Source organism: Astatotilapia calliptera, chromosome 17 (genome assembly GCF_964374335.1).
Source record: "Astatotilapia calliptera chromosome 17, fAstCal68.1, whole genome shotgun sequence".
Lineage (NCBI taxonomy): Eukaryota > Metazoa > Chordata > Actinopteri > Cichliformes > Cichlidae > Astatotilapia > Astatotilapia calliptera.
Window position 1 is genome coordinate 31054938 of NC_137438.1, and position 12523 is coordinate 31067460.

The following is a 12523-nucleotide window of genomic DNA, read 5'->3' on the forward strand; positions in this document are numbered from 1 at the left end:
AAGAAGAGGGTGGAGGTGAGGAATTAGCAGGATCTCTCCTTTAGCAGACACATGTTTAACAGTTACAGGTCAGGGATGTATGTGTGGCTATGGTCCTCGGTCCAAACCTCTATGGCTGTAATATGGACATTTTTAAGACTTTTGGCTCTTCGTGTGATGATATTGTATTTCCAGCAGACCTGAATGAGATCTGTCCGCATCCATAATGTGGTCCATAAAGGGTCAAAACATATTTAAATAAATCTTTAATCTTTAAATCTTTACATAAATTATTTTTTACACAACAAATATTTGCATTCTTAGAACATATGTCCTGACATTCTAGATTTCCTATTTTGGTTTTGCAAATTAAATTATCTCCATTTTATTTGTGAACTAAAAACATCTTTAATACTATAACGCCCCTGTTCTTCTTTTCTGAATCACAGTTCATAGTGTTCATGCTTTGTTTTCCCACTAAACTCTTCATCACTTCTTGTTTGTAGTTATGATGACCTCCCGTGTTACTGGCAAGTGAAAAAATGTGGATCTAATCAAATTTATAACACCGCCGAGACTTACTGCAATGAAATAATCTCCACAGCACTCAGCTCAAACACGATTCATTATCATTTGTATTTTTCCACTTATTAACAATTTTCTTTTCTTGATATAAAATGGGTTAAGAGTAATCTAATTTCTTATCATGATGAAATAGTTCTTGTCAAACCATGACTCAGCAACTTTTCATTGTTGATAATTGCACAGATATCTACAAAGGCGCTTCTATTGCCACCGGAGAGAAAGGCGAAACAATAATCTCATGTAATGTTCCCCAGAGCGTTATCGTAATGAAATAATTTTCTTCCAAGCGTGGCTCAGCAGCCCCCCCACCCCCTCACTTCACCTCGTTTTCATTTGTTTCTCATTCTTTCGATTGTTAGCGAGTTACAGCCGAGCTGTATGAAGGATGTGTGGGGGAGAAGCGGAGGGGAGGGAAGAAGACGTAGAGAAGCTTGAGGGAGGAGGAGTGAAATAATGGTGTGATGATTAGATTAAGTGAGAAAGAGAGTTGGCACAAGAACAAATGAGCTGAAGTCAGCATTCCTGACAGTTAGCGAAAGAGGAGAAATGTAAAGAAAGGCCAAAGTGGAAAATGAGGACACTTCTTCAGCCATACTTTCTTCTTTGTCTTTCCACCTCACCGATTTGCATCAACTTCATTTTTAGGATTTTTTTTTTCCTCTTGCATGTTGCTCTCTAGATTTTCCATCATTTAAAGACAGATTTTTACTAAAGACTAATAAAAATCTTCTTTTTAGAATTTTGGCCATAGTCATTTTTAAAAGCTTTTAGAAACAAAATTACCACAATTGGACGAGACGGCAGAACTGCACTTTTAGATTAATTAGAAAAGCTGCTTCACATAGACATGAAGACTTGCTTATGAGTATCGATGTAAATAAGTAAGGATAATCAGTAATAGGATGGGGCTGATTGTTCAATTAACCACACTGTAACTCATACTATTTGTCATATTATTGCATTAATAATGTGCCAAAAGGCACAAATATTCTCAGGTGATCCACTTCATGCCTTAAATTGCGATTAAAAAAGAACAAAGACTTTTGCTTATCTTAAAAGACCAAATTCATTTTGTAGCAACCTGTAAACATGTTTATTTCTGCAGCATTTAATATCAGTATTTAAGGTGCCAAAGTCAATCTATTGGGATTGACTTGGTTTTGGAGCCAGCCTCAAGTGGCTCTTCAAGAAATAAACAATAAATAAATAAACAAAATGAACTCGAAATAGTGGACTAGACATGAAAACAAGAAGAGAGAAAGAGGACATGTTGCAAGCAGAAGGAAGGAAACAAACAGAAGCTGGAATTGGCCACAGATAAAATCAAGTTATGGAGCTCAAAATGAGAGAATGAAGCAGGGAAAAATGAAATACTATGTTTATAGATGGGAAGAAGACACTTAAAAAAGTGAGCTTCGATAACTACAGAAAGGAGTGCGTTAGGTATTTGGGTAAAAAGACTTAATCTTCAAAAGTATTATGTATGACAGAGGTGAGCAATGAAGACAGGAAGAGTGGGAGGAACTGGGGATTATTTTGATACAGAAAGCTCTAGGATGAGGAGAAAGAGGACAGGACACAGATAAAGTGTTTTTACAGAAAGGTAGGACAGAAGATACTAAAGAGATCAGAAATCAGGCACCCTCTTGACACAGCTTATCCTCTTCTTAACTGTCTTTCCTCCTTTTTGTTTCTTGCTTTCCAGATCCCAGAGCCTTTTTTGCAAGTGTTGGAGCAAATGTTTTTAATGTATGTTTACTTACGATCTCTTAACCTTTATGAAATAAACTTTCCTAAGGACAGAGGCACATCTGTCTGTTCAGCTTTATGTTCGTGTTCCATATGAACCTGGGGTTTTGGGTTATTATTATCTATTTTCATCTTTGAGGCAAACTCCTGGCATAAGTCATGTAGGCATATTTCTAGAAATTAACCATAAGACTCCACACACGAGACCTCTTCCTCCATCTTTCAGTGTGACACAGTCCACTAAAGAGATGCTTACCTAAGATGGTCATTCAGAAGAACATAGAAACAAACAAAGACACCGGCTTTATTAATCCCACACTGGGGAAATTCACACGTTACAGCAACACAAGGGTCAGCAAGAAAAAGTGAATTAGAGATAATAATTGGAATAAATAAAAGAGAAAAACAATAGTGTACAAATAAAAAAATACACAATTTTACATATGTACATAAAGTGAAGTGGCAGTGATATATGTATTTATATATTTTTGCAGGCAACTATCACGTGTGTGTGTATTGTACAGTCTGGACCAAGTCTTACTTGCTCTTTTAATTTCATTAAATTTGCGTTTCCCAAGCCAGTGTCTGGTGCATATGAACTTTCCATATGTTACAACAACAGCATAAAGGAAAAAAAAATCTGTGTAAGGACGGTTGCGGGGGAGGGCAGGTGGAAGTTGCGGTCAGATACTAATAAAGGTGACTTTACAGCTCTGCGCGTGTTTATCTTCAAACTTGTGTGGTGTGCAGATAAACTGTCTGCTCTGCGAGTTTGCTTTATAGGTGTTTTTAAGTGCGGCATGGGCTCGTTTGTGCAGGTCCAGATACTCACCAAGTGTAACACACTGTCAGACGCGTGATCGTTTTGCTCACATGCACACTCCTAAAAGTGCAGTCTTTCATTTAGCTTTCAAACAAATGCATATAAAAAAAATTTTTTTTACTTTTTGTCAAACACACACACACACACACACATATATATATATATATATATATATATATATATATATATATATATATATATATATATATATATATATACATACATACACACACACACAAAACCTCAGTCTGTCCTGCTTAAGCTCCTGTTCCTTGCAGGGCTCAGTGTGAGGCTAAGGGGATTTAGAGTATACAAGACTTACAGATTTATACTGACTCCATCTCTTGCTTTTCATCTCTCACCCCTCACACTTTGCAGGCCTACTGTAAAACCTGAAGTATAACTATAACATGTGAAACAGATGGAGCAGCAAGACGAGGAGAGAAGACGAAAAGTGGGGGGGGGAATGTGACAGTAATCCGAGGAGCAAAAAGATGGTTGCAGAGAAAAGACAGGAGAAATGAGAATGGAGAAAAGAAAGATACGGAGGAGGAGGAGATGAAAGTGTTTTGGAGGCCTTTGTATGTGTACAGTCTAATATTTGTCTAAGTCTTTATGGATCTCCCCTCAAGTGGCAACTTAACAAGCCTGTTATTTTTCTGCGCCGGTTAACAAGCTACACAACAGGTTGCATGATGGTTGTGTGTGTTTGCAGTCTGAAATGTGCAAGATGAACCAACCCAGTTCTTGAAACTCAAATACAAATGGACAGTTGGGAAGCCCTCTGTTACTGTTTTCCTCTTGCGCACAAAAACACACACATATGCACACTTTTTCAGGCAAAGCTCATGGCACTCACTCAAAAATCTACTTCTCTCCAAATTAACTTCACGCGCACACGTACACACACTGGTTTATGCTCCGTCTAAAACACGAATGTCATAATGATGATCGTGCTAAATTCCACCTAAAAACAAAAACGTGTTTCTAATGAGATATATTATTTTTGTCTCTGCAGACGCAGAACAGGATGAAGCTGATGGCGGACAACTATGAGGATGATCATTTGAAGGTTTCATCCCCAAACTCAGAGCAGCCCAACAATCACAAACCCTCCCCAGACCAGGTAAGATAACTGCCCCGGACGGTGTGCATTGGCCAAACCAGTGAAATCTTTATTTTCTTTAATAATATTTGAATGAAAGACTTTCCAGCAAGTCATATTGCCATTTCTGGGCTATTGGATGTTAGCTTATTTCTCTTCAAATTTACTAATTAAAGTTAACCATTTTTTAGCACTATTACTTGTTCTGCACTCTCTATATCTCTGTTAAGTTTCCCGTTTTTGCTAAACTAACTTCCTGTTTCTGAACTCACGCTGCGGCTGGACTGAACTAACCGATAGGACGATGAGGAGGGCATTTGGGCCTAGCCAATCACATGCCTTCTTCCTCACCCTCAGTCCATCATTGTGTACAGAAGGGTGAGCGTCTTCTCTGTCTGGATTTGATCATGGCCATCGTTTCATTCGTCTTCCTTTTCTTTAGTTTCATCCGTGACTTTGTGATCTCATTCTGGCATCATTGTCTGTCATTTCACTTTATTTGTGGCCTCATATCGTTTTTTATTTATTCAGTTTTCCTCCATTCTTTCTAACATTGAAATCCAATCTTGAAATGCATCTTTTATTCTGTGATTCATCTTTCCTTTCCTTTTCCCTTCAGCCATCAAATCTTGAATTGTGCTTCATTTGTTCAATTTCTCATCCTTAAATATAATTTCATCCTCTCATGATAAGGATTTCTTCCAGTTGGCATTCTCTGAACTCTTTTTTATGATTTATTTTTTTCCCTGTGCATTTTTATACCCATGATTTCATTATTTCAACCTTCATTAATCTTTTGGATGATTCCCTTGTTCCCCAAGTCTACTTGGGTCTTGCCTTTGGTTTGATATTGTAAGCTTCATGTGTCAATCATATGCCAACTGAGACCATATTCTTATTCAAATCAACTGAAATGTGTGATGTAGTGTTGGAAATGTGCACCTTTGCTAAACTGCTATGTAAAAAGTATATTTCTTCTGTCAGAAATGATGAAAAGAAGGTTTTTCCTTTGACCTTGCTCCTGTGTTGTTTTTTTAATCATACAATAGGGGCTTTCCAGTATTTCAAAAGCCCAAAGGTCATTAATTGTAGATGCGTAACAAGATTCAACTCAAGAAAAAACAAAAGACACCCAACCACAATACGTCTAATGTAGAGCAGTCTTTCTTAAGAAAAAAGAAAGAAACCTGAGCATTGAGTAGTGCAAGTGTTCAGGTTTCAACGCCAAACTGGCAAAGTCACTTGTTCCCATTAAACTCTTGAAACAAGTGAATTGGAAATTTTTACACATTTTAAGCAATTAATGGTTAAAAGGCTCTTCTAAGTTTAGTGGTTATTAAAAGGCATCCAAACGGTTGGATCTACTAAGACCACAGTGCAGAGACGGCACCACATATGAGCTGCACATGCTGCTTTTAGTGCAGCTCAGCTGCTCCAGATGGATTTCCCATTGGGATGCTAAAAGCCCAAAGGTTCACCATTGGATCTAAGTTTGACCCTGGTTATTAATTAGCGGTAGCACCTCCCTGCTGAGAGAGGCAGCACACACACAGCTTATACTCTATCTCCTTTTCTTTCTGTTTCCACCTCTCTGTATTTACATAGCCACATGAAAACACACTCTCTTGGTGTGTAAGATTGGTAATTTGCCATAGCACATTTCATCCGCACAGTGAGTGATTGTGTGTATTCTGTGAGGGGATTTTGTGCTGCAGCTGGACAATGAAATGCTTCAGAGACAACTGCTGCTGCACAGAAACACAGGGGAGCACTCTTAAGACACATCAGGCATTGTCAAGGCCACTTCATGGTATTTTGCTTTTTCAAATAGCTTTCAGATTTATTAGATGCATAACTACACAAAAAATAGTAGAAAATGTACATTTTATAAATTAGCAAGTGTCTTTTTCAGAGTTTTTTAATGTGTTTTAAAATCTGTCACCATTTCTATGGAAGTGAAAGTGATATTACATTTACATTACTTATTCCTGAGATTTTTTTTGTAAGGTGGATTAAACAGTTTGACAATACAGTCTAAACATGTAATTGGTTCAGCTTGTTTGGCTGTTGGTTAACAATCTAGCATCCACAGTTTTAAAGACATCATGTTCAGATTTTGTGTGATGGTAGATACCAGAACAGCCCGAGATGATTTCATTTTGGTGAAATGGTCACGCTCTTCGGGGAGAGTTGTGCTCTGTGAGTGTTCTTGTTTTCCTTATCAAACAAAACCGTTTTTCACACGTCTTGCCATTTTTTTCCCCCATCTCACAAGCCCAAAACCCTCAAATTAATCCAGTTACAACAGCGGTCCCCAACCACTGGGCCACGGACTGGGCCACGACCCAGTCCGTGAGTCGTTTGGTACTGGGCCACGAGAGTTGAGGTTCGGGTGTGAAATTTATGGTTTTCAGGGTTTTTATTGGTTTTTAGCATTAACTCGGGTTACCTGGGTCTTTTCCCGTGTGTTATGAATAAATCTTATTTTTTTCTGGTACCGGTGCTGGTTTTATTTTGTTGTATTTATCCACAACACCTTAAAGGCCGGTCCGTGAAAATATTGTTGGAAATAAACCAGTGAAATACGAATACAGAAGATCCAAGCTCCACAATGAACACCCGCGGACGACCAGCGGATTCAAACCCAGAACCTTAATGTGAGGCAAACACTAATGCTGTGCAGCCTCTTGTATAGTGTTTGCGTATTCCCCCCTGTCTGAATGGGTTCTGTCTGGGTACTCTGGCTTCCCCCTACAGTCCAAAGACATGTAGGAGTGAATGGTTGTCGGTCTCTCTGTCTTAGCTCTGCAACAAACTGACGAGCAGTTTTACAACCGGATGATACATTTGCTTGGCAGTTTAAGAGATCATCTACTAGCCAAGACTTCATCGGTTGGGTCACTGAGATAGCACTTACAGAGCAGTGAAAGCCTACACCCACTACTGATGCTGATGCTGGACAAATATGTGCATTTTTGCTGGTGTGTATTTGTCTCAGAGGGTTCTGCGGAGGAAGAAAAGTCTTGATTTCACCATATAATGTGGCCATAGAGGGTTTTTTTTTAATACATCCCATCAGTGAGGCTAGCTGAATGTCTCTCTATGGAGTTCTTTCATAGAACAGTAAGAATCTGGTAGGCAGGCAGGGGAGTCTAATAAAGAAGCACAAACACACACACACTGACTCACAGTGCTGTATAAAGTTATTTCTCCTTTGGGATTGTTTCATACTACAGTAAGATACTGAGAAGCCCTGCGGACCCATTAACCACACACACACACACATTGCATATGTTGGCTATTGGAGGCTGTGTAATACAAGAAAAACATGTATACCTTAATGAAAGTCTTGCGAATACTTTCAGTGGTCTGTGTTCCTGTTCGTATTTTATCCCATAATTCCTCCTCCATTTTTCTTATAATAGAACTTAAAGAAAAGGAAACAACTCGTGTTATTTCTCTCCTAATGTCTTCCTCATATCGCCGTCATTCCTTCCATTCTTCGTGTCTGTTTCTCATTCGTCTTGTATTTGATCCGCAGAGCTCCACTGCAGGTCTGGAAAGTGTGGACAGTGATTTTTTTTTTTAAGCTTTCTGACAGAATAGTATGAATTACAAAGTGTGAGAGGACAGCTGTTACAAATATGTTAAGTATGTTTGTAGAGCAGTAAAGCCAAATTTGGAGAATTTTCTTCAGATATTGCCATATTACACATTAGTCTGGGAGAGATAACGGCCTCACTGCACATCTGCCATCAGCAAATATAACTCAGAGCCAAAGAAAGAGGGCTTGAAATGCCGAATGTGTAGAATCTCTTCAGCCTTTTAACTCCAAATGTTGTCGTTCCCTCTCTTTCCTTCTCGGTCTACCTCCCTTTCTCCTCCAGAGGGAAATGTTCAGTAATGTATTTTGTAATGGACTGTAACCTACTGGCAGGTCCTCCCTGGAAAATACTGTAACTGGAGCCATTTACAAAGCTGATAACCACCATGAATGAGTGTGAGTGTGTGTATGTATGTTTTTCTGTGTCGGAACCTATTTGTGTCTGCGTGTGTATGAGTGTGTTGCGCTGACTTGTGCTACCACACATTTAAAAGTGTATATTTTATGTGTTTGTGTGTGTTAGGGTTAGGTTTAGCTGCTGGTGAGTATTGGCGATTCACTGGAAAAACACAAAATTGCTGAGACTTTTTCTGTCAGTTGTTTGTGCAGCAAATCAGGGAAGACTCAAAATCACAAGTGACAGCTCCTCTGATGTACTGTCACTTTTCATTGTTGCGTCAATGCCACTAAAGAATGGAGTACAATTTTTTTTTCACAAAATCCCTCCATCCAATCTACTTTTGATGAACTTAACCTCAAAAGGATTCTCAAATGCCAGAGCAAGTGATAACCAAGTAAGTATTTTATAGTTAGAAAACATGCTAAAAGTGACTAGGACAAGTAGGCAACAGGTAAGCGACTGCTTAAAGCTGTACTCCAATGCTGACGCAAAGGTGCTCGGTAGCTCAAGCTGGAAAACATGGAGAATTTATTCCTAATAATTTTCAAAGTTTGTATTCTCTGTACATTTATTGTACTCTGCTACAACCCAGAATGTGCATTTGGCACAAACTTACAATTTAGACCCAATAGCTGGGTCAGATCAAGGGCACATTCTCACCATAAACAAACTACTCTGGAGTTCATTTGGAACCAGGCCTCCTCCAAAGGGTCTTGGTGCAGTTGATTTGGTTTTGGCCCTAGTGCGATTATCATGTTCATATCTGCACAGATGAATTGCACCAAGAGGAAAAACAAACCAGAGTTAACGGACTAAACAGGGCAGGGGTTAAAGCAACCTTGGAGGTGAACAACAAAAGGCGGGAAAGGAAACAGATTATCAATTCTACAATCAAAACCAAGATAATCTTAACTCAGACAATAATGTTGACTACTACTGGGAGATATAACCAAATGGACAATGTAGCAGATGTACTGCCTGGTACAAGATGAAGCTTTAAATGGGTGGGGGTATAGCAGTTTGAGTATACTCAATTGTACATTGCTGTAACACCAGGGTGATGGACAACTTTTCAGCAATAAAAAATGGAACAAGACACAGAGACATGGAGCACAAGTAAAGTCTAGACTTGACTAAGCCTGCATGTTGCAGAGAAAATACAGGTTTTCCTTACAGCTTGCTGCCTGGGGAATCTACAAACAGTAAAGCAACGGCAAAAGAAAATGAAGAAACCAGAACAAGATTACACTGCAATGACTCTCGCTGTACCATTACAATTAAGGCCTCAGTAAAGTTGTGCATTCCTGCTGCTGCTGCCAACGTGTTTCAAAAGGCACAACTTTTATTTTAAAGATGAATGGTCTCTGCATTCAGTTTGTGTCACACATTTTCAACTTTCATTATCGCTCAACAACTAGTTGGGGAGCGTTTGGAGATAGGTGGGCATCGTCCATGAAAACTAAGGTCGACTTCAACAATTCACAAGTGACCCAAGCAGGCACAAGGAGGTTTTTGGCGTAGCACCATGTACCTCTTTGTGACCAGTTTCACCCTAGCCAGTGATGGCTGACACCGTGTTGCCAGTTGTTTTAAGAACTTTGAGTATCTGGGATAGACACACACACACACAGACAAGCAGAGAAAAATAAAAATAAATAATATGCAAAATAAAAATTAAGTGACACAAGATCAAATTGAGAAAAATATAAAAAAAATGTAAATGAAGTGTTTGGCAACACAAAAACAATTATTATTTTTCCTGCTATATTTATCTGATGATGTCATATCATCATTTATTTATTGATGTTCACCGACTTCACCAAATAACATTCTGTGTAAAATGAATGTATATAATCAAACCCCAAACCTGAGGCAAATTCACATCGATATTTGTAGTTCTTGTGTGTAAGAAGTGAAGACGTGACGAGGTTAAAAAGTGGAGGAAGAGTTTAGAGAGAAAGATGTTACTGCGCTGAGGATCCTGTCAATGAAACACATGGGTTGTGTTTGTGTGTGGGTATGCTGAGTGACGATGAGCACAGCTCGCAGAGTGTGGACAGACGCTGCTGGGATTAAATATACTTTACCCACACACACACTAACAGCCCTCTTAAAATGCTTCCTCTGCACTTAAATCGTAGTATTCCCCAAGGAGAACAGTGTGTGTCAGCACGCCTTATCTCTGTGTGTGTGTGCGCGCGCGCGTGTGTGCGCGCGCGCCCTGGGAGGTCTCATGTCATGCGCCCAGAATGCATGTATCTGTTTTGCTCATCTGCACTTATATAGTCAGACGTTCAACAAGAAATGATGCTTTTTAAAGAGAATCGTCTTTCTACTTCTGAGTTCATAATAGCCATTACCTGTGGATTGGTGGGGATTAATATGTTCTTCCAGTATTCTGTTTACTCGTGAGCATGACAGTCTACCAACAAAATATGTTTTTATATATATGTTCACCTCTTTCCTCTGTCTATTTTTCCAATAATTAATTCGTCTTTCATTAATCTAAATGTCTGAATTAGCCAAAACTAATTTTACTTTACACCGAGGTAAACTTTGCCCTAAACATACAGTCTGTGGTGTCTGAAATCATATTTTCAATTATATTATATTAAATTATATTTTCTTGTTTGCAATTTATTTGAACTCCTACTACTTCCAAGCACTTTGCAACTTGTGTGCCTTTGAGTTTTGGTATATATTTCTCCTGTTTGCTATTCATTCCTCCTGTCTACTATTTATATTTTATTCCGGCACAGTTGTACATGTACAATGACAATAAAGGGCTATTCTAGTCTATTCTATGAAATCTGTTTGTTTTTTGACCCTGTAAAAACAATTTTCCAGTGTTAAAATTTCAGTTTTGTGAAAAAACAGCTACAAAAAATAAAAACAACTGATTTGTAGGGAAGGGATTTGAGAAGAGGTGTGCAATAAATCAAGTTCAACATAGCCAGGCTTTTTTGTGTTTTTGTGCCAGGCTCAAAAAAAACCCTTAAAACTCTTGTCAGAAAAGAGCAGCTCTCTTTTTTTACCTGGCTAAATCACCATGGTAACTATGCTGAACATGTTTTAAGCGTATTATAGGTTCTCTGCTGGGGGATTGTGTCTTATATGTGCAAATTGTTAAGCTGTACTTTACTAGAAACTGCTGAAAGAAGCACCGCATCATCAGGGGAATGTGTGTGCATTAACTTTTTGAAAGCAGTCTCAATTACACATCCATCAGTGCCTCATCAGGCAAGCTGTAAGAAGACTTTTACCAAGCTAACAAATACTTAAACTATGCATATATCACTGGTATTTTTATTTGATTTGATTACTTTTTTCAATTCATGAGATTATTTCAGTTAATTGGATTTTTTTTATGTTTAGTTTTTAGTTTTGTTTCCATAAACTACAATAACCTTGGTGCTCACAGTGGATCAGCTGCTGTAGGTGCAGTGTTTGTGGAAACTGAGCACATTGTTTTTCTTTAAATGAACTACTTTAAATGGTTTTCTCGGCTGAAAACTGCCCATGAGGGTCTTCTTTCAGTCTCAGCTACAGCTGTGACAGTATGCAATTAAAAACAGTGCACTGATCCTCATTATTAGAAGCGCTTTCTCTGGCTTTCTCTCAGTGTGCCTCTGCTTCATTTTCTTTGTCTTACTCATCTTACATTTGCCCATCACTGCATGTCCATCTGGCCTAGTATTCTTGCAAAATCGTTATTATTATCGTTCATGTTTTTTGTTTTGCTATTTTTCATACAGTAAACACATAAAAGAATACATTTTCTGTTTTCCTCCTTCAGATTCTTTCTCCTCTCCTGGATCTTAATCAGAATCGCAGTAAGCTGAAGCTGTACATCAGTCACCTGACCTCACTGTGTCAGGAGCGAGACCCAATCATATTGCAAGATTTTGCCCCGCCCCCCGCCTATCACCGCTCTGACTCCGCCTCCTGGCATACGCAGCTGCACAGCATGACGCAGGAACAGGTGAGGACTCCTGGGTGTGTTCTGAGTGAGAGATGAGAGGAAGGAAAAAATGAAATGCAACGACATCAGTCATTCCTGCGGTTCAAAAAAAGTGTTTGTGTGTGTAAGAAAAAGGGGGAAAAAAGAGCGAGAGCGTGTTCTATTTTTGAGAAGCGTGGAGGGAAAAAAAGCGATAATATTTAGTCGCTCCTCATTTATCAATTCTTTAAAACTCTCCACTGTGTGTGTGTTTGTGTGCTTGCCTTTACATGCTGTATGTGTTGACATGCACGAGGTTGCATGCTTGTTCTTGCTGT

At 38.8% G+C, this 12523-nt stretch overlaps 1 protein-coding gene across 16 annotated transcripts in view; it reads left to right on the top strand.

The window, feature by feature from the left end:
• Positions 1–12523, top strand: part of LOC113008901 (ELKS/Rab6-interacting/CAST family member 1-like) — a 209969-nt gene that overhangs the window by 175019 nt on the left and 22427 nt on the right. For 11 of the 16 annotated variants that reach the window (XM_026146816.2, XM_026146819.2, XM_026146818.2 and 8 more), the window contains 2 exons: positions 4155–4262; positions 12042–12227. In XM_026146816.2, the coding sequence (XP_026002601.2) occupies positions 4155–4262; positions 12042–12227 (294 nt within the window). Of the gene's footprint in view, positions 1–4154; positions 4263–4541; positions 4620–12041; positions 12228–12523 lie in introns of those variants that run through there. The other 5 variants (XR_013902734.1, XR_013902735.1, XR_013902736.1 and 2 more) reach the window with 1 other exon arrangement.